Here is a 23,055-nt window from a genome sequence, read left to right on the forward strand (position 1 = left end):
GGGCTCCGAGGTGATTTGGTCAAAGTTTTCAAGATATTAAGGTGAACAGGTAGGTTAGATAGGGATAAACTATTGTTATGAGGTGGAAGATGATGTGTGCCAGGCAGACCAAATCCACAAGGGAAACTTGGCCGCACTATCACAACTGTTTTGCAATTTGTATTTATTGCGAGAATATGTGTACACTGAATTCATAAATAATGAGTCCACTAAAACCTTTAGAGATTTTTAAAAAATTAAATTAAAATATTTATTAACAAAATAAAAGATTTCAAGCACATACATACGACTACAATTACTTACTACTATAACAAATTCTAAAATTCCTACCTGACTCCAGGTTACACATCCCCTTTAAGCCAACAGTCCAAAATAGGTTTTAAATTTAAAATGAAACCAGCAAGTTAACGTAATACCCACTTGACAGTGGAATTCAAAATTGCTTCCCACCTTCAGTTACATTACATAGCAGACTTACGCACAAATGGCTGGAGGCTTCTTGAAGGCTGTTTCACACAATCCTGTTAGATCTTACATGGCCTTCTCCAAATAGCCTTTCATTCTCTTTTATATATGTTTCTCTCTTTTTAATTTGTAAATTCTATTGTTCTATATGTCTCTGAAACTGTATCTTCCTCAATATAAAACTTTCATGTTGCCAAAATTGTCAGTTATCTCCTCAAAAAGCACTTAATATTTCAGGAGTGAAGTTGGCAAACAGCTTTACATGCAAAGGATGACAGAAGTTTGGAGGCACAAGACATGTGTGTGGTTCTTAATTAATACTTTGCATCTGTCCTCACAAAAGACAGGGACACTGCTAACATTGCTGTTAAGGAGGAAGAATATGAAATATTGGGGGGAATAAACATAGTGAGGGAAAAAATACTAAGTGCTTTTAACACTTTGGGAAAAATAAACACACTCCTTAGGCTTGTTTATTTGGCTAGTTGTAAACAGACTAACATCCCTTTGAAATCCAATAATCCTTTCATTTATCTAAAAATGCAAATTCCTTTCACACCTTACATACTAAGCCAGCATCCATGTTTACTCATTAGCATGAGAAGCACATTCCTACACCTAGCTTGTTTTGATAATTTCAAGCTTACTTGACTCTAAATGTAATTAAATCACACAGACAGACCCAGCTATAATCACACCCATAAACCTACTTCACAATGAACCATAAAAATATTATGAAAACTAGTATACTTTTGTCACACTATGTTGAAAATAAGGGGTGACATTTTGAAGGGGGTGCAGGAGCAGAAAGACCTGGGTCTGTATGCACATAGATCATTCGAGGTGGCAGAAGAGATGGAGAGAGCAATTAATAAAGCATATAGTATCCTAGGCTTTATTAATAGAGGCATAGAATACAAGAGTAATGAGGTTATGATGAATTTATATGAGACACTTGTTAGATTTCAACTGGAGTATCGTGTACAGTTCTGGACACCACATTATAGGAAAGATGTGAACACATTGGAGAATGCAGAAGATGTTTACAAGAATGGTTCCACGGATGAGAAACTTCGGCTATGGGAATAGATTGGAAAGGTTGGGACTGTTCTCCTTGGAGAGAAGGCGGCTAAGAGGAGATTTGATGGAGATGTTCAAAATCATGATGAGGCTGGACAGAGTAGATAGGGATAAGTTGTTCCCGCTTGTAAAAGGATCAAGAATGAGAGCGCACAGATTTAAAGTGATTTGCAAAATAAGCAAATGTGGCGTGAGAAAAAAACTTATTCACACAACAAGTGATTTGGGTCTGGAATGCACTGCCTGGAAGTGTGGTGGAGGCAGGTTCAATCGAGGCATTGAAGAAGGCATTAGATGATTATTTGAATAGAAACAATTTGCAAAGGTACGGGGAAAAAGGCAGGGCAATGGCACTAGGTCATAATGCTCATTTGGAGAGCCGGTGCAGACACAATGAGCTGAATGGCCTCCTTCTGTGCCGTTAAAATTCTGTGATTCTGAGTTTAGGACTGGGGGCATTGTCTAAAAATTGGTAATAGTCCTTTCAGGAGTGAAATTGGCAAACAGCTTTACACACAAAGGATGACAGAAGTTTGGAGGCACAAGACATATGTGTGGTTCTTAATGAATGCTTTGCATCTGTTTTCACAAAAGCCAGAGACAATGCAGACATTGCTGTTAAGGAGGAAGAATATGAAATATTGGAGGGAATAAACATAGTGAGGGAGGAAATATTAAGTGCTTTTAACATCTTTGAAAGTAAATAAATTGCCAGGCCCAGGCGAAATCTATCCTAGGTTAAAAGAAGCAAGAGAGGAAACAGCAGAAACTCTGATGATCATTTTCCTATCCTCTTTGGCTACAGGCATGGTGCTAGAGGACTGCTAACATTTTAACATTGTTTAAAAGGGCAAAAAGGGATAGATGGAGTAATTACAGGCCAGTCAGCCTAACCTACAGGAAAATTATTGGTGGGCAAATTATTGGAAAAAATTCTGAATGACAATATAAATCATCATTTAGGAAAGTTGGATTAATCAGAGGTAGTCAGTCTGAAGTAGTTGTTGTTAAGGGAAGTTGCATCTAAATAACTTGACTGAATTTTTTGAGGAGATAACTAGGAGAGTCAATGAGGGTAAGGTTTGGTGTGGTCGACATGAACTTTTAGCCAGGTATTTGACAAGTTCCCACAAGGCAGACTGGTCAGAAAAATAAAAGCCCATGGGATCGGAGGGCAAGTTGGATCCAAAATTAGCTCAAAGCTAGAACACAAAGAATAATAGCTGACAGATGTTTTTGTGACTAGAAGGCTGTTTCCAGTGGATTCTCCAGAGTTCAGTAGTAGGTCCCTTACTTTTTGTGGTATATATTGATGATTTAGACTTAAATGTATGGGGCATGGTAAAGAGTTTTGCAACTGATACAAAAATTGCTATGTGCTTGATAGTGAGGAAGCAAGCTGTAGATTGCAGGAAGATATCAATGAACAGGTAAGGTGGGCAGAAAAGTGACAAATACAATTCAATCGGGAGAAGTGTGAGGTAGTGTTTTTGGGGAGGGCAAGGAAGGCAAGATTATGCACAATAAATGGTAGGTTACTGAGACAGGTAGAGAAGCAATGGTGCCTTGGAACGCATGTCCACAGATCCCTGAAAGTAGCAGGGCAGGTGGATAAGGTGGTTCAGAAGGCATATGGAATATCTTCCTTTAGTGGTTAAGGTATAGGATATAAGAGCAAGGAGGTTGTGCTAGAACAGCAGTTCAGGCACAGCTACAGTTCTCACAAGAACACAAGAATTAGGAGTAGGCCATTTGGCCCCTTGAGCCTAATTCACCATTCAAAAAGATCATGGCTGATCTGATTTTGGCCTCAACTCCACCTTCCTGTCTGTCCCCCATAACCCTTGACTCCCTGTCGATCAAAAATCTAGCTCAGCCTTGAATCTATTCAATGACTCAGCCTCCACTGCTCTCTGGGGAAGAGAATTCCACAGGCTAACAAACCCTCAGAAAAAAAAATTCTCCTCATCGCCATCTTAAAGCAGGGGGGCTCCTAAATTTTAAACTGTGTTCCCTCGTTCTAAACTTCCCCCACAAGGGGAAACATCCACTCAGCATACACCTTGTTATATCCCCCCAAGGATCCTGTATGTTTCAATAAGGACATCTCTCGTTCTTCTAAGCTCCAATGAGTATAGGCCCAACCTGCTCAACCTTTCACCCCAAGAATCAGTCAAGTAAACCTTCACCGGACTGCTTCCAATGCAATAATATCCTTCCTTAAGTAAGGAGACCAAAACTGTACACAGTATTGCAGGTGTGGTCTCATTAAGGTTCTTAACAAGTGTAGCAACACTTCCCTACTTCTACACTCAATTGCAACAAAAGCCAACATTCCATTTGCCTTACAGATCACTTGGGCCATAAATTGTGATGGAGGGGGTTGTGTGGGGCAGGCGGGGGTGGGCATGAACCCGTTCAGTGCCCCCGATTGGGTCTGCATCGCCATTTTATGTGGGCAGGTCAATTAAGGCCCGCCCAGCGTGACGCTCGTCCAGAAGCGCTGAGTGCTCCCTGTGTGGGTGGGGGGAGTAGTTCCTTGAGTTGTTCCCTGTGCTCTTTCGCACATGCACATGAAAGACCGCAGAGATCTCTCTGAGGCATGGAGGTGCCTCAGGGAGATTTGTTTCAGTGTTAAACTTTTAAATAAAGGATTTTTGAACTTATAAAACATGTCCCCTCATGTGACACTATCACATGAGCTGGGACACGACAAAGAATAAGTGTATAAATTTTTATTAGATTTTAAAACAGTTCATGAAACCTCATGCTGCCCGTGGATGAGGTTTCATGAAAAATGCGAAGGCCGCTTGGGCTCTTCGCCTGCCCGCCAACCTTAAGGTTGGACGGGCAACTCATTAAATTGAGTTAATTAGGTTTTAAATGGCCTTAGTTGGCCTTTGACAGTTCGGCTGCATGCCTGCCGAAATGAAAATCTAAATAACGTGTGGTGACGTCAGGACGCCTGCCTGACGTCACCGTGCGTCATTTTACGTGTCGGTGAGTGGGCCCTGCTCACTGACAGGAAAATGCTGCCCTTGCTGTTCATGCACATTAGCTTATGAATAGACTTCCATGACATCAAGGTCCCTCTGTATCACAGAGTTCTGCAGTCTTTCTTAATTTAAATAAATTACTGTTTTTCTATTTCTCCTGCAAAAATGGGTAAGTTAACATTTTCCCACATTATACTCCATCTCCCAATTTTTTGCCCACTCACTTAACCTATCTATATCCCTTTGTAGACTTTTTATGTTCTTTCAACAACTTACTTTCTTACCCTTCTTTGTGTCATCAGCAAATTTAGCTACCACTGCATACAGTTCTGGTCACCACATCACAGGAAGAATGCAATTGCACTAGAGAGGGTCCAGAGATTTATGAGATTGTTGTCAGCACTGGAGAATGTATGCTATGAGGAAAGATTGGATCAGCTGTGATTGTTTTCCTTGGAACAGAGGAAGCTAAAAAGAGATTTAATGGAGATGTATAAAATTATGAGGGGGCCTAGATAGAGTGGATAGGGAGGACCTATTTCTTTTAGCAGAGCGTTCAATAACCAGGAGTCATAGATTTAAAAGCTTCCAAACCCATGACCTTTCCACCCAGAAGGACAAGGGCAACAGATGCATGGGAACACCACCATCTGCAAGTTCCCCTCCAAGCCATACACCATCCTGACTTGGAACTATGTTGCCATTATTTCACTGCCACAGGAGTCAAAATTCTGGAACTCCCTCCCTAACAACATTGTGGGTGTACCTACACCACAGACTGCAATGGTTGAAGGCAACAGTTTACCATCACCTTCTCAAGGGCAATTCGGGATGAGCAATAAAAATGCTGTCCCTTGAAAGAATTTTTTTTTTACTGGTAGGAGGATAGGAGGGGTGGGATTTTTGGTAATTGAAGAGAATTTTTTTCATCCATAGGGTGGTATGGGTCTGGAACTCACTATTTGAAAGTTTGGTAGAGGCAGCAAACCTCAATACCTTTAAAAAGTACTTGGGCATGCACTTGAGGTGCCATAACATGACTGGACCAAGAGCTGGAAAGTGGGGTAGGCTAGTTTTTTTGGTGAATGCAGGCATTATGGGTCAAATCGCTTCATTTTGGTAAATTTTCACGATTTTATGAAAGGCAGGTATCAACCAATGGTAGAACAAATGATCGAGATTTTGCTATGTTCAATGCTTATATAAACAGTCCAGATAGACACTGAATGAAACGGGCATCTGTTGCTTCTCTGAGAAGCTACAAAAATAAAATGTTGAAAATTATACAGATTAAATACAGGATAGCAGGAGAAAATAAAATCAGAATACGAGTAAGTCATTCAACACTTTATAAAAGTAGGGTTAACATTGCTGAAAACAATGAAATCTCGCCAATCTAGGAGATTCTTTCATTCTTAAGTCGTTTAGCCGAAAAATACTTTCACGATGCTAAGCAAACTCGGTGGTACAATAAAGGAACACAATAGTGTGTCAGGTACCCAAAAAGTACAACTTTGCCCAATTATTAACTTCTGCTCATCATCAATAGACACAAAAATACTCTCTCAACAACTGATATTTGCAAAATAACTCTCTCGGGACATTCTTGAAAGATCGCTATAGAGCAGAGAACAAATTTGAAGAGATACAATACTTTCTTATTTCACGAGTTCCAGCTATTCATAAACTTGTGTATGCATCATCTGTGAATCAGCCACTTCCTCTCCTTTAAACTACCTGTCCAGGGACTTTCACGTCACTTCCAACCACTGAACCTACTCAACCAGGTGAGCGGGAGACAGGTGTTGTGCACATGCTCAGTTCGGTCATTGTAGCCGGTGGGATGCTAGGAAGGCGCATGCCCACTGCGGGATTGTGTGGCGGGCGTGTAGTTGCGCGCATGCCCAGTGCGGGCGACTGGGTGGAGGTACGCGCATGCCCAGTGCCGTGCTGTCTGGGCTTGACTCTCACCTGGCTGCTCACTGCTCGGGCTTTCGGTCGATGTTCGGTCCGCCACCGCTGGTCAAGTCTCCGGGGTTGCGGTGCGATCAGCCACCTTAGTAAACAACATCCCGTGGCAAAGCAGCCACAAGTGTCGGCCGATCAGCCCGGGAACAGACTGAGGAATCCCAGCCCGGCGAAGATGATGAGGTTTCTGCGGAGGACGTTCGGGCGCCGCTCGGTTCGCCGCTACATGGATGAGCGGGATGGCGGAAGAGGAGGCGGGAATAGCGGAGCTCGGGATCTAGCAACAGTTGCCGGCGCTGGAGTTCGATCCGCCACACCTGTGCCGACTGGCACTATGGTGCACATCCCCGCGGCAGGCAACAGTAAGTCGGTTCTGACCTGCAGAGTGCAGCTTTTGGATGGGACGGACGTCAGTGTGGAATTGCCGGTGAGTTTCCGGAGTGCCAGGCTTTCCAGCTGTACCTAGTTAGAAGTGAGAGCTGTGCTCATTTAAAGGTGAAACCTGTACCCACCTGGAAGTGTACCCACTGTGCCCAGTTTGAGGCAAGACCTCTACCCACCTGTGCCCACTTAGGTTCAAGACCTGTATTTGAAGGTGGATCTGTATCCACTTGTGTTCAGTTTGAAGCTGGAGCTGTACCCAGTTGTGCCTAGTTTGTAACGAGACCTGTACCCACCCTGGGCCCAGTTTGAAGTGGGAGCCGTTCCGAGAATGAGGTGAAATCTCTGTCTACGTTAAAGTGAAAGTTCATAACAACAGGATACCTCACCTGTCTCTACGTGTTTATAGTTTGGTTGTGGTTGAGGACCTGACCCAGTCTCTTATCTCCTTGCCTGTGTAGTTTAGAGTTGGATTTCTTTGTGTATAACTCAATTTAATCTCGGTTATTTTACATCACTTGTGGCTTTGCTCGATGAACACCTCTTTCCTTGAGAAGCGTAGCCACACTATTGGAGAACTTATTAGAGGAGATGGCTATTTCTCAGTGAATTGATAGGTGGAGGTAACTGTGCTTCTTCTGTCTTCCTGCTCGAACTACGTTTTGCGTCGAGGAATTCTCATGTACTCCATTCTGCGCAATTTGATCTTGTTAGATTTAGCTGCGTTCTCTTTTACTTTGGGTTGCGATTTAGATAATGGCAAGAAAACATAAATACATTAGAAAAAAAGATCCGTCGTTGCATGTCCAAAGCCCGGAGGGAAAGTACTAAATGAACCTGCACATATAACAGATAGCATAGAGTTGGATCGAAGGAAAAGAAACCGTGAGGGAGGAGAGGGATGTGCGAGCCAAAGGGGAGCCATTGAAGGTGAAAAGGGTTGACTGTAAACAGGACGTAGATATAATCTGATTAGTTATGTAATTAGTATATTGAATACATAAAGTCTGAATTACCAATTTACCACTGTTACAACCACAAAAACATAACTACATCCTAGATAGCAAATGTACAAAAGGGTCAGCCAGACTGAAAATTAAAAACAGACACTCCAAACAGAGATCAATTTTAGGTTAAAGTTCAGGGATGGCTCGAAAGTGGTGCTATTAAGTGGTGGAGTCTTCACTGTATAAATAAGTCCGGCAGAACCTGACACGGAAGTTGGCTGTGATGGACACAAAAGGGGTTTGGCCGAAACTGGCTGACAGATTTGGTTTCTGTGTAATTCCCAGAGCTGCCGTGGGTCAATTCATCAGTTTCACATTTGATCGGGCCGTTGCTGGATTGTAAATCTATTATGAGCAACACAGCAACAACATGTTGTATTACGTCGATGTTTATTGTGCAGTTTTTGTTTGTCATTTTCCTGCTTTGATTTTTAGTTCTTCTGGAATAATATATTTTTAAAAATTGGTAGCATGAAAAACTGCAGCGACGAAAATTAATCGTGTTGTTATCTTGACAACGTGGGAAATTGATTTGGCGTCACTTTTAAGATGAAATATTATTCCCGAACAGAAGCCTGTTTCATTTAACTGAATGTGGGTGGGGTTAAGGAACCGATTTCTTGTCTTTGTTTACATTTCTCAAAACCAATCTTCCGTGGAAACTCTCTCTATATTTTAACTCTTTCGTTTCTGATCGTGGCGTTGACATTCGTTGGTTGATGTAGGTGACTGCTGTGGACGAGAGGATATTTGTGTGAAATGCGGGTTATGCTCTTTTTGCCAGTTTCAGACTATTTCACTGTGTCTGATGCCGAGTGAGTTTGGAGGATGTGTGCTGGGGAGGGGAGGATGCGATGGCTGGAGCGAAACGTGCTGCAAAATATCCAACGTTGAGATAAAAAAAATCAAGACACAAGATTAAACATTTCTATAAACAAAAGGAGTTCAATGAAAATATGTGAAGAATATTTGAAAAAGGTTAACTTTTGGGATTTATAACTCATTTACGCACGTGAGTGGTTGAGATGACTGAAAGGAAAAGGAAGAGCCAATCTGAGCCCAGAATAAATTAAACATCCCCGAAAGTTCAATTTGGAAACAAATTATGAGACGACAACTAGATTTAGTAATGAGTTAGACTTACGGACTTAAATTAACAGTAAAGGACATTGATTTATTATCTAACAGTCATCATAATATTAGATTCCAGTGTTAAGTTTCTCCTTCCCAAACCTAACACAATTTCTAAGATTTACTTTGGTACCCGAACTTTAGCGAATGAGACAGAGACTGACAGCAACAAACCAGTTAGAACTGTTATTGAGTAAATCTACACAGTGAAAGGTGTTGAAAAAAAGAATTTAGCTCAATACAATACTACTAATATTACAATACTAATGGGCAAGAGCTCTGCTTACTAAATTGGAGCTGCGGTCAAGAAAGAAGTGAGGGATAACAAAACTAAAAGAGCACATAAAATTGCAAAGAATAGAGGACTGGGAGAGATAAAGGACAGCAAAGGAAGACAAAAAGATAATAGCTCTAAATAGGAATACAAGAAAAAACTTGAGGGATATCACGATTAACACAAGTTATTGCGATTTTATTGGATGAAAAAAGGTAGTTGGGTAATGTGTGCCTGATTCAAACAAATATTGCAAACAAAAAGAAAGAGATGGCAGACTTCAGAATCACATGTTGAATGATTACCATGAGTTAGTCTTCACAGAGAAAGAGAATATACACCTGATGGTCCAAATAGATTCAAACACACAGAAGTTACTTTAGCAGAAAACAGTATGAGAATATAATGGCACTAAAGACTAACACATTTCCAGGACTTCATGGTTTCCAAACCAGGATTTTAAAGGAACTAGGTGAGAAAATTGCAGACTCTTTAGCCATAATCTCCCATAGCACGCTTAATTCAAGAATTGGCCCTTCACATTGGAAACATATACATGTAACTCCACAATTTTTAAAAAGAGATGAGAGTGGGAGAGAAAAACCAGGAAATTACTGGAATCTATAATTAAGGGCATACTGACAGAGCACTTAAAGGAATTTGAGTTGATTAGAGAGCCAACATTGATTTCTTAAAGGCAGGCCATGTTTAATGAACCTAATTGAAGTTTTTGAGGAAGTAACTATAGTTGTTAATGGGAATGTCCATGGTTGCATTTTATGTGTACTTCAGAAGGCATTCGATGAAGTTCCATATAAGAGGTTGTAAGTTAAAATTAAAACTGATGGAATTGAAGACAAATTTTTTTTTGGTTAGGAGATAGGTTATGCAATAGTAGGCAGAGAGCAGGGATAAGAGGTATGTAGTCAAATTGGAAAGAAATGACTATTGGTGTTCCACAAGGATCTCTGCTGGACCTTCAATTATTCACTATGTTTATTAATTTTTTGGGTAACGCAATGGAAAGTCATATATCCAGTTTGCTGATGCCACAAAGATTGGTGGTATACTAAGTAAGTAGTTCTTAAATACTTTTGGTTGAAGGACCCCCAATCTAAATTCTAATACTGTATGGGAAAGTGCCACATGTAAAGACTATTTTAATAAAGCTTTTAAGAAAACAGGTAACTAGAGTAGCATTCTGTCTATGTTAGCGAGATTGTTCTCAAAGATGAAACAGGCCAGAAAAAACAGAGATAAAGGATAAGTGTGACAGCACTAACATTCTAGTCCTAGTACATGCCAAATGAACTGCTTTTAATGTGGTTAAACATTGCCTGTTAATGGCATACATACACAATCAGTTCACAGATCACATCCAATACAAACAGCTATTGGCCAGATCAGTGTTACAGCAGTCGCACCATATTTAGGCTTAATAGGCTCAAAGCAGGTTTCATTTTAATTAAATGTTCCCATAAAAAGATGGGTATCCTTCTCTCCAATTCTTTTGCAGAGTATTCACATGAATGTGACTTTCTTGGAATATTTTACTGACCTGTGCAAACCCAGCCCAGTGTCTGTGTTATTTAATCATTCATTTAATCATACATTATTGCAACATGGTGGAAGATTTAAGCAAGTTGAGCTGAAAGCTTTTCCACGATTACAAAAAACAAACCAACAAAAGGTTTAATATAGACAGAAAATGCTGGAAATACACAGCAGGCCAGGCAGCATTATAATCACACTTTCTCACTGCATGGGTCCAAATTGAATGCACCTGAGTATCACAGCAACAGCTAGCCTCCTACCTCTTCACTCCTCCCCTCTGCTTGCACTGAGAGTGGTTGCAAGACTCGCTGCTGAAAACCATGGTGGCTGAGATGCTCATCATTGCAAAGAAGTCTGAGTGTTCAGGAGCTTTGGGTGGACGTCTCATCACTATTTGTGCTGGACTAACACAAGCTACCATTAATTTATAAAAGTTGGAGACTTGTGTTTTATTCTTCCCTCCCTTTCTTCCCTGTGTCATTTTCACTGTCTCGCCTGCTGAAGAGAATATTTTGCGGGCCACAATTTGAAAACCACTGTACTAAGTAATGTAGAGGGGAGCATACATTTACAAGAGACATTGACAGATTAATGAGCGGGTGAAATTATGGCAGATGAATTTTAATGCGGATAAATGTGAGGTCTTCCATTTTAGACGACCAGTTAGAAAGGATAGATTCAAGTGCTATTTAAATGATCAAAAACTAGGAATAGTGGAGGTCCAAAAAGATTCGGGAGTCCATGTACACAGACCAGGTACAAAAGTATCCAAAGGCTAATGCAATATTTGCTTTTGTAACATGAGGGAAATAAAACGAGAGGATGCTTTGTTACAACTATGCAAAGCCCTGGTTAGCCTACCCCTTGAGAACTGTGTACAGTTCTGGGCACTGCAAGTTAGAAAGGATATATTGGCTTCGGAAGGAGTGTGGTGCAGATTCACCAGAATGTTACTAGGGTTCTATTATGAAGAGTGATTACATGGATTGGCCTTGTATTCCTTGGAATATTGAACATTTGTGGGTGATTTGAGTGGACTTTAGAATATATTGAAAGGGTAGGTAGAGGGAACATTTTCCACTGGCGGGGCATTATAACACAAGGGGGCCATAAAATTAGAGCCAAGCCATGCAGGTGAGAAGTTCTTGATACGGAGGATGTGGTGTGGAACTCTTCTCCCACAAAAAGTAGTAGATGCCACCTCAATTAATAATTCTAAATGAGATTGATAGGTTTTTACTAGCCAGGGCCATAACAAAAAGATATGGAGCCAAGGCAGGTGATGGAGTTAAGGTACAGATTAACCATGATCTAATTGAATGATGTAACAAGCTCAAAGAGCTGAATGCCCTACTCTTGTTCCTATGTTACTCTTGTTGATATACATCCCTCTGTTATCATGCTGTATGTTTTGCAGATGTTTGACTTGCTGTTGCCTTGCAATCCCTGTTTGCTCTGTCTTATTGTCCATCCACTAGATGCTCTGCAGAGTTGTGGTCCTGGTTTCTTTTCTCTCCATGAACTCAACAGTATGGAACAATTGATGCCAGTGTCCCTTTGATAATGGAACAGCATTCTGAAATATCCTTAAAATACCCTTTATTATTTTGGGATCCAAACCATTCCTGGTCATTTTCTTTCAAAATGACGCTACTCTGGTTGCAAGAATCACTTGACAGTGAAAAATATATTTTACTGAAAAACAGCATTAAGGAAAATGGTTCTGCACCTCAGTGCATTTTATGTTGGAATGGAAAAAGAACGATGAATAAATTGATAGCTGAGTAGTTTTACTACCTTGAGATTGTATGCTTTGTTAGAAATCTTGCTAGAATATTAATTACTGTTGGAAAGATTTATAATCTATTCTTGGAGGGTCATATTGTGATTTTCTGGCCAGGATTCCCTACATAAAATTATAGAAATTCTTGCACAGAAGGAAGCCATATGGCTATTGTGCCGGTGCCAACTCTCTCATCTGTGCTGCCTACTCTAATGCCATTTCACTGTTCTTTCATTGTAACCTTTTGATATTTTCTTCAAGTGTTTGTCTAGTTGCCTCTTAAATGTGGTAATTGATGTAGCTTTAATAGGTGAGAATCCAATATCAGCTGTGCCATTAGGGAGAAATGCCAAAGGCTTCTCCATACAATGGAAGAAAAATCAGAAGCAGGTCATCCTTGTCCACCCTGACACGTTTTATTCTGGCCATTCAAGAAGTGTGTTGAGAGTCTGGGATTACATTGTTCCTTGCCCCTCCAAAAAAAAAAATTCCTGCTTGGAGAGTGGTGTATGTCTGGGGGAAAATATCATGAAATTTGAAAAGCAAAACTGGTCATCAGATGTTAAGTAAATATGATACAACTAGGCTAGTTTTACAGATTTGGAACTTTATGATACAATGGTTCATTGTCAGTCAAATTCTTTAGTAGTTGTAATCAAGTACATTAATACACATTAATTTATTGTGCCTCATATTGGATAATATATGTTACAAAGTTGATGCAGCTATGAGATGCTTTGCAATAAATAGTGCATTTATTCATTTCCAAGTGATGTTAGCCATATCACTACAAATTTCTGTTAGCTGAGATGTAGCTTGTAGTTTGTGAAAGTGCTTGTTTTTCTTGTAATGTATGTGCACAAATACTGTATATGTAATTAGGAAAAATTACAGTTAGAAAAACAGATTAAAAACTTTACCTGTTTTGATGACCCATACTTGCAGGTTTGATGCTATCCCTTCATTGCTCTGCTGGTCATGTCACTTTTCAGATGTGGCATAAAATTATCGTAAACCTTTCGCTTAAACGTCCTTATTGGAATGATCCATATTGTACGAATCCTAATTGAAAGGTCATGTTTTGGTTACCTTTTGAAAATCGTGAAATTAATTTAGGTATTGGTTGTACAATTAAATTGACAACATGGTGATTCTGTTATAAAAGCAAAAAACTGCAGATGCTGGAAATCCAAAACAAAAATAAAAATACCTGGAAAAACCCAGCAGGTCTGGCAGCATCTGCTGAGAGGAACACAGTTAACGTTTCGAGTCCGAATGACTCTTCAACAGAACTAAGTAAAAATAGAAGAGAGGTGAAATATAAGCTGGTTATAAGATGGTGATTCTGTTGTTCAACTGAAAACTTTAAGTTTTAGTTGTGGGAAACATGTACACTTTAAGCCTAACAAGTTAATTGCTGTGAACTCCGGTCCTACAATGTTATCACTAGGAACCACCCTTCCCTTTAGCAAAGTTATTAACGTTTAAAAACTAAGTTAGGACAGTGGTTTGAGAGCTGGTTGCCAGTTGTGCAGTGATGTTCTGTCAGGCTTGGTTTGTTGTTTTGGACATTTGCTATTTCTGTTTCATAGTCCATTAAATCATTCATCAATAAAGAAATTAGGTTTGACATCATGTGAGATACATTCAAAAATTCACAGCCAAGTCTGTAATGTAGAGTTTGGCTGTATATATTTATGCACCTTAAGAAATTTTCAACAAAATAGATGAATTGATAGCACAGATGAGAATGAATGTATTTGATCTAATAGCCATTACAGAGATGTGATTGCAGAGTGACCAAGACTGGGAACTAAATATTCCAGGATACTTGACTTTTGGAAGAGGTGGAAGAGGGGTAGGGGATGGATGTGGTGCAGCCCTGATAATAAAAAAATGGGATAAATGTCGTAGAGAGAAAGGTTCTTAGCTTGGAAAATCAAGAAGTAGAATCAGTTTGGGTGGAGCTAAGAAACAAGGGACAGAAAACACTATAGGGAGTATTTTATAGACCCCTATAATGTTGTAAAATTTGGGCAGAGTATAAAACAGGAATTTAGCAGTGCATGAACAAGGATAATACAGCAATCATGAGGGACTTTAATATTGCCAAAAAATAGCCGTATAAACCTGGCGATTAGTCGGATTTTAGAATTCAAGGATGATCAAGAAATTGATACAGGAAAGAGAATGAGAGTAAACTAAGATGTAAAACAGATTATAAAACGGAAAGTGAACTTGGGCCTCTTAGAGTTAAATACCTTGCATTTGTTTTCACAGTAAAAGACACAAAAAAAGATTTTCTGGGAACATTGGAAAATCAGAAGCCTAGTGAGAATGATGGAACTTAAGAAATTACTATTTGTAAAGAAAAAATACTGGAGAAATTATTGGGTTAAAAGTTGACAGATACCCTGGGCCTGATGACCTGCATCCTATGGTTTTAAAAAACATGGATGAGAGATAAAAACAAAAAGCTAAAAGCTACTGTGGATGCTGGAAATCCAAAACAAAAACAGAATTACCTGGAAAAACTCAGCAGGTCTGGCAGCAGAGATAATTGGTTTTGATCCCCAGAATTCACTACATTCTAGAATAGTCCCCATGGGTTGGAAGGTAGCAAATGTAACTCTGCTATTTAAGAAAGGAGGGGGAGAGAAAACAGGAAATTAGTCTCATATCAGTACTAGGGAAAATGCTAGAATCTATTACAGTAAATCCCCATTTAAGTTGCCCCACTTTGTCATTTTGCTTTAAATTCGCGCAGTTTTTAGGGCTGTTCTTCCTGATTTAGGTTGTCACTTTTGATTTAATATCGTTGTGCATAATTTTGTGTGTTTGATGTTGTTTTGTGTTATTTCACACTATTTCATGTTGATGTGACTTCAGGCCCTGTGACCCAATCGGTGTCATTCTGCAGCGAGTGCAATTGGAGGTGTACATTTAGCACTCGAGGGAACCGGGATATTTTTTTCAAAAAACTCTGAAGCAAAGAATATTCAAACCTATAGGGTTTATTTTTTTTTTGCAAGGAATAAGTTGAAGTCTGGGATGCTCATTTTTGTGCAGAAAAGGCCCATTTCTTGACTCTGAAAGCTGATTTTAAATTTTGGAGCCCAAGTGTATCTGCAGTGGAACCATACATTGGGTGAGGCATAGAAACCATTTTACAGTCTGTGTGAGAGGCATTTGCTGCTGTACACAGTACACTACAGGGTGCAGTACTTAATCTTCAGGAGCCTGACTGCAATTTTCTGATTAATTTTGGAGCCCCAAGCTTTGCCCTTGTTCAACTCCGTAGCAGATGAGGCAGAGAGGCCATTTTGAAGCCAGTGAGAGAGCCCAGCATCAAGGCATTAATCACTCAAAGTCACCTCCACTGAAATGCTTTAGGGTTGTTCTTGCTGCATTCCTGAAGAGGTCAGACAACTCCACCGACTCATGGTTACCGGCCAAAAGGAGAGGAAGTTGATTTGGGAAGGCACTGAACACAGAGATTTCATCAGGAACATGCAGAGGCAAAGTCAAAACCTCCAAACAACTCATCTAATTGATCCCCCAAGCAACACCTGCCCCACATGGGCAGAGTCTATGCTTTGGACTTATCAGCCATCTCAGAATCCATCGAACTGGAGGGAAGCAAGTCATCCCTGAACCCAAGGGACTGACCAAGAAAAAAAGAGAGACTGATCAGTATTTCTTTTATATTTACTGATTTATTTTATTTTGCAAGTTATTTCAACTCAGAATGCACAGTACTACACTTCTATGATAAGGTATTTTAACTTGAACATTGGTTTTTCTGGGCGTGAAATGTCTAAAGAAACCTAACTCTGATTTTATCATTGATTCCAGTGGGACCTTATTATTTCAGTTAAAGTTGCCATTTTCAGGAACACAATTACAGCTTTAAGTGAGGATTTACTGAATTAGGGACGTGGTAACAGGGCATTTAGAAAATCATTATATGATTAGGGTCAACATGGATTTATGAAAGCGAAATGATATTTGACAAATCTGTTAAATTTTTGCAAAGCATTTGATAAGCTGCCACGAAAGAGGTTATAACACAGAATTATGACTTGGGATTGTGTTGGGAATATGTTAACATGGATTGTAATTGGCTAATGGATAGAAAACAGAGTAGGAGTAAGCGGGCCATCTTTGGATTGTCAGTGAAGTACTGCAAGGATCAGTGCTTGGGCCTCGGCTATTTGCAATCGATGTTAATGACTTACGTGAGGAGATCAAGTGTAATATATCCAAGTGTACTGACAATGCAAAGTTAGGTGAGAAGGTAAGATTTGAGGAGGTTGCAAGGGGATATAGCCCAGTTAAGTGAATGGATAAGGAAATGGCAGATGGAATATAATATGGGGAAATGTGAATTTATCCACTTTGGAAGAAAAAGTAGAAAAGCAGTGTATTTTTTTAAATGATGAGAGACTGAGAAATGTTGGTATTTGGAGGAACCTGTGTGAACACAAATCAGAGAAAGTTACCACACCTGTGGCTCTGTGTACAGTTTTGCTCTCCTTACTAAAGGAAGGATATACTTGCCTTAGTGAGGGTGCAATTCATGTTCCCTAGACTGATTCTTGGGATATGGGGATTGTATTTTGAGGAGAGATGGAGGAGACCAGGCCTGTACTTTCTAGAATTTAGAAGAATAAGAGATGATGTCAGTTGAAATAATAACATCTTTAAGGGACTTAACAGGGTAGATGCTGGGACTATATTTCCCTGGTTGGGGAGCCTAAAACAAACAGGGGTCAAAGTGTCAGAATAAGGGGTTGACCATTTAAGACCGAGGTATGGAGGACCTTCTTCACACACAGGATTGTGAATCTTTGAAATTCTCCATCCCAGAGAGCTGAGGGATGTTCAGTCAAGATAGTAGTTGATAGATTTTTGGCTAACAAGGGAATTGAGGGATATGCAGGAGTGTGAGAAGATGGAATTGAAGGAGAAGATGGAATTGAAGTAGAAGATCAACAAGGATCTTATTGAATGGTGGATTAGGCTTGAAGGACCAAATGCCCTACTCCTAATTAGCTGCTTTTGAGCTCTTATGTTCTTATTGTTAAATTGTGAATGGTAAAAGAACAGTCTAATGAAAAGTGAAATTTACCTGCATTATATGGAGAAAAATGATAATCAATTTAATATTTTCACAAGAATGAAATGACATAACCTATCTTCCATTCCTTGATTGAATAGAATTAGGGCATTGGGGGTGGGAAAGTAGCATACATTTGACATTACCGAACAGATATTTGTAATATGTATTATTGGGGGATAGGACTTTATGGTTAGTTTACATAGCCCTGTTATTCCTCATTTTTGGAAGCTTTTAAGATGAATAATAGGTTTAAATCAGCAGAATAATCTAGGTAAATGGAAAGGAGGCACTAACTAGCAAGTAGCTGTAAACATCAGGTATAGCCTGTTCGCTACCGATTTTAGCAAAATCCAATAATCATTGGTATTAGAATTAGAGATATCAGCAAAAATTTGCTTGGTTGTCTCTGGCAGAGAGTTTTAAATTTTGTAAGAGTACTACCATGAATAGAATCATAGAATGGTTGCAGTACAGGAGGAGGCCGTTCGGCCTGTTGTGTCAATAGTAGTGGTATGTGAGCTACCAAGCACAATAAAGTTAGAAATTTACATGTTAGTACAGGAAGGTGATATAGGGCCCAGGTTTTGTTGTTCAGCTCGTGAAATTCAAATATAGTGCGACCAGATTCTGAGTCCAACACAAAACAAAGGCTCCTGTATTTAGAGCTTCAAGAAGAAGCAATCAATTTTTGTTGGAAGGATTAATGGTTATCCTAAATTATGCTTTCACTTTTTTAAATTGAAGTAGATATGTGTTGCTTATGTACCTGGTCTCCGGTACATTGCTTCTGCGAACTTTCTACTTGTATGAACCTGGGCAGTATGCGGTGAATTATTAAACTGTGGGAGTCTGAGCCTGATCCAATCCTTGCCTAGTGTTTATACATGTACTTCCATCAAAGGTTACTGGATAATAACAAGTGGGAACCCCGACTTTCCAAGTGCTGTTTGCTAGATCTAATACAGCATTCTCTGTTAATTAGCTGATGTCAACCCAATTGAGCACATGAAACCTAGGACATTTCTGTTCTTCATGGATAAGTACCACACACGTTTGTTTTAAAGTTCCTTTAAATTTTAAAATAATTGCTCTGTAGTAAGCTAATCCATATCTATCCTAGCTGTGAGGAGCCACAGCAGGGCTAGGAAACAGAACTTGGTGGTCACCAAATTTTTGGGAGGTGTGGCCCTCTATCAATTATTAATTGCCTTTTGAAGTCAGTAGAGTGGTGATTATCGTGGGTTTATGAATCACTGATCTATTCATTTACAAAGAAAGTTTATAAGTACTGCATGCTACAACATAGAACCGAGCAGAGAAGAACTGTGAAACGAAATAAGAGGGATAAAAGAGTGTATGCCAGAATATTAGTGTGTTACCTCAAAGGGAACATTAAAGTGTTTTTATATTAATAGTAAAAGTATAATCAAAGGAAGGGTGAAGCTGAGTGGGGAAACCAACACGAATTTTATCTCATGGCTGGTGCACTAAATGAGTACTTTACATCTGGCATCACTAAACAAAAGGAGGCTGCCAATGTCACAGTACAGGAGCAGATAGAGAAATTGGATGAAATAAAAATAAATAAAGAGGAGTACTTAAAAGGCTGATCATGCTAAAAGTAGGAAAGTCACCTGGGTGCAGAGTAGGTTGCTGAGGGAAATAAGGATGGAAGTTTGTGAATACTCTGAGTACACTTTTTCAACCCTCCTTGGATAAGGGAGTGGTGCCAGAGGATCGAAGGATTGCATATATTACACCTCTGTTCAAAAAGCGGGAGGGCAATAAATCTGGTAACTACAGGTCCAGTCAACCAAACATTTGTGGTGGTGAAACTTTGAGTCATGGTCCAAGTACTTGTACCTGACCATGACTGTACTTCAACCTGTGAGAAGGCGGGAGAGTGGCCCTAGGTAAATTGCTTCACTGGAGAGCCGGTGCAGACATGACAGGGTGAATGGCCTCCTTCTCTGCTGTAACAAATGTGATTCTGTGATTTCTGACATATGCAGTGTTTGGCTTTTTGTTAAATCTGTTTGATTTGTGTTACCTGACAGAAGAGGCCTTAAAGTATCCAGTACTTCTTAACCACTTAGCAGCTTTTAAAAAAAAAACTAAATTTATTAACTGGAAAGACTCAGCAAATCAAGCACAGCACTAGGGTTCTGTCAAAAGGCAATGCCAGAAATGTTAACTAGCCACTTCTCTCCACAATGCTGTCCTTGATTTGCAGAGTATTTCCAACATTTTCAGTTTTTTGTTTGAGATTTCCATCATCCACGGTGTTTTTAAAAAATACATCTAGTAGCTATGATCGTTAAGTCATAGAGGTCTACAGTACAGAAAAAGGCCCTTCAGCCCATTGAATCTGCGCCGGTCAAACAAGTACCTAACTATTCTAATCCCATTCTCCAGCACTAGGCCCATAGCCTTGTATGCCAGGGCATCACAAGTGGTAACTACAGATCCAGTCAACCAAACATTTGTGGTGGCGAAACTTTGAGACAGTGGCCCAGGTACTTGTACCTGACCATGACTGTACTTTAACCTGTGAGAAGGCGGGGGGGGGTGGCCCTAGGTAAATTGCTTCACTGGAGAGCCAGTGCAGACATGACAGGCTGAATGGCCTCCTTCTCTGCTGTAACAAATATGATTCTGTGAAGCAGTTAAAATACCCTTGACTTTGACAGGCTGTTCTGCCCAGCTTATTTTTTTCTTTTGTTGAAACAGATAAAGAACTTTGTTTACCTTTTGGTTTCTTGTTCTGAATAGTTTACACCTGAAACATTAACCTGTGTTTTTTTGATTCTCCTCTGTGCATTCATTGCATGTGTAAGTGACAGCTTTCCCATACACCACCCCCCCCACCCCACACCACTTCCCAAACATGTTCAGCCACTTCTACACTTGTGCTTGTTTAGGTTATGTCAGTATCTGTAAGATACCTCCTTGCATTTTTAATGCCACGTGCAGCTCCCTGAAGAATTGCAGTTTTTTTGCGGCTTGATTTAGTAGTGTACATGCTGGGAGCTATTTCCCAGAATCTGCCCTAAACAAAAGTTGGTATAAAAGTGGCTTTTTGAATTTTTTTTTTGCTTTGCTGATCGCTGCACTTGTACACTCCATTGTTTTTTTTCCTTTTTTTAATATTTTAAGTAATTATACATTTTCTTTTTTGCTCCATGGAACTCATTGAAACAAATCTAAACTCGGGTTCCATGAAAACCATGGAATAGGAAAATGTTCCCCAGTGAACAGGTAACTTTTCATGGCTTCAGCTACATTTACATTGTTTCGGATTAAATTGCACTTTTATAGGATATTTTCTTTTGCTTGATTAAATTGTTTTCCTTGGAGCTGAGATTACATGAATGGTTTTACTTCCATTTCCCTGACTAAACTATTTTCAGGTTGTTATTTTTTTCCCCCCCTCTGTGTGCCAGCCCTGGCTTAGTTGGTAGCACTCTCACCTCTGGTTCACAAGGTTCTGGGTTCAAATCCCATTCCAGAGACTTGAACACAAAAGCCTAGTTTGGTACTCCATTGCAATACTGGGGGAGTGCTGCGCTATTGGAGGTGCCATCTTTTGAATGAAATGTTAAACTAAAGATCCATCTGCCTGCTTGGATGGATGTATAAGACCCCATGGCACTATTTAGAAGAAGAGCAGTGAAGTTATCTTTGGTGTCCCAGCTAATATTTATCCCTTGATTGACATCACAACAAACAGATTATCTGTTAATTATTACATCGCTGTTTGTGAGCGTTTGCTGTGCAGAATTGGCTGCCATGTTTCCTACATTACAACAGTGACTGCACTCCAAAAGCTCGTCATTGGCTGTGAAGTGCTTTGAGATGTCTGGTGGTAGTGAAAAGCACTATATAAATGCGAGGTTTCTCTTTCCTATTTTTCCTTTACCTGTCTGGCTGTTTACAGATAAACTTAGCTGAGACTAAATATGGGATCAATTAAACTATCCATCCATTTTGCTTTTATGTCTAACTGCTATGCTTTCCTGCTTTGTATCGTTTGTAATCAACATTTTATTTTCAGTTTCTCTTTTCACTCCCAGTAGACTGTCAGTCACCCTGCAGAGCCATAAATGTTGGATGTAAATGGTATCTTGTAAAGAAAAGTCTTAGATAAAATCTTTTTAGATTGTATTTTTTAAAAAGAATTCTCATGCATTTACAGAATTTCCTGGCAATATAAACTCTGCTATTGGACATTTGTAGAAAATTATTCCTGTGTTTGTTCAAGTTGGGATTTACATATATTCTCAGGATATTCACTAACTTTTGGTTGGAAGCCACAATCCCAAGCACGAGATTAACTTGTAGAAATTTATGAGAGGCCTTCACATAATTTTTTATTATGCAAAATAATGAAAAAAAATGCAAAGAAAAAAACAAGTTGTTGCACTGAATTTTTTTTTTATTCATTGGCTGGGCCAGCTTTATTGCCCATCCCTAATTGATCTTGAGAAGATGAGCTGCCTTCTTGAACCACTGAAGTCGATGTGGTGTAGGTACACCCACAGTGCTGTTAGGAAGGAAGTTCCAGGATTTTGACCCAGCGACAGCGAAGGAACGGCGAAATATTTCCAAGTCAGGATGATGAGTGACTTGAAGGGGAACTTCCAGATGATGGTGTTCCCATCTGTCTGTCGCCCTTGTCTTTTTAGAAGGTAGTGGTCGTGGGTTTGTCAGCCCAAGCCTGGATATTGTCCAGGTCTTGCTGCATTTGGACATGGACTGCTTCAAATCTGAGGAGTCGCGAATGATGCTGAACATTGTTCAATCATCAGCAAACATCCCCACTTCTGAGCTTATGATGGAAGGAAGGTCATTGATGAAACAGCTGAAGTTGGTTGGGCCGAGGACCCCACCCTGAGGAGCGCCTGCAGTGATGTCCTGGAGCTGAGATGACTGATCTCCAACAACCACAGCCATTTTCCTTTGTGCTAGGTATGACTCCAACCAGCGGAGAGTTTTCCCCTTGATTCCTATTGACTCCAGTTTTGCTTGGGCTCCTTGATGGCACACTCGGTCAAATGCGGCCTTGATGTCAGGGGCAGTCACTTTCACCTCACTTCAGGAGTTCAGCTCTTTTGTCCATGTTTGACCCAAGACTGTAACGAGGTCAGGAGCTGAGTGACCCTGGTGGAACCCAAACTGGGTGTCAGTGAACAAGTTATTGCTAAGCAAGTGCCGCTTGATAGCACTGTTGATGACCCCTTCCATTACTTTACTGATGATCGAGAGTAGACTGATGGGGCTGTAATTGGCCGCAT

The 23,055-nt window shown here is 39.9% G+C and overlaps 1 protein-coding gene across 1 annotated transcript in view; it reads left to right on the forward strand.

Annotated features, from left to right (window-relative positions):
• The first annotated feature begins 6,456 nt into the window (after nt 1–6,456).
• The window catches only part of epb41l4b (erythrocyte membrane protein band 4.1 like 4B), a 211,454-nt gene continuing 194,855 nt past the window's right edge, over nt 6,457–23,055 (forward strand). The window contains exon 1 of the mRNA XM_078538663.1: nt 6,457–6,936. Within this exon, the coding sequence (XP_078394789.1) occupies nt 6,685–6,936 (252 nt within the window). The 5' untranslated portion in view covers nt 6,457–6,684. The remainder of the gene's footprint in view (nt 6,937–23,055) is intronic.

Source organism: Cetorhinus maximus, chromosome 3 (assembly GCF_964194155.1).
Source record: "Cetorhinus maximus chromosome 3, sCetMax3.hap1.1, whole genome shotgun sequence".
NCBI classification, from domain to species: Eukaryota; Metazoa; Chordata; class Chondrichthyes; order Lamniformes; family Cetorhinidae; genus Cetorhinus; species Cetorhinus maximus.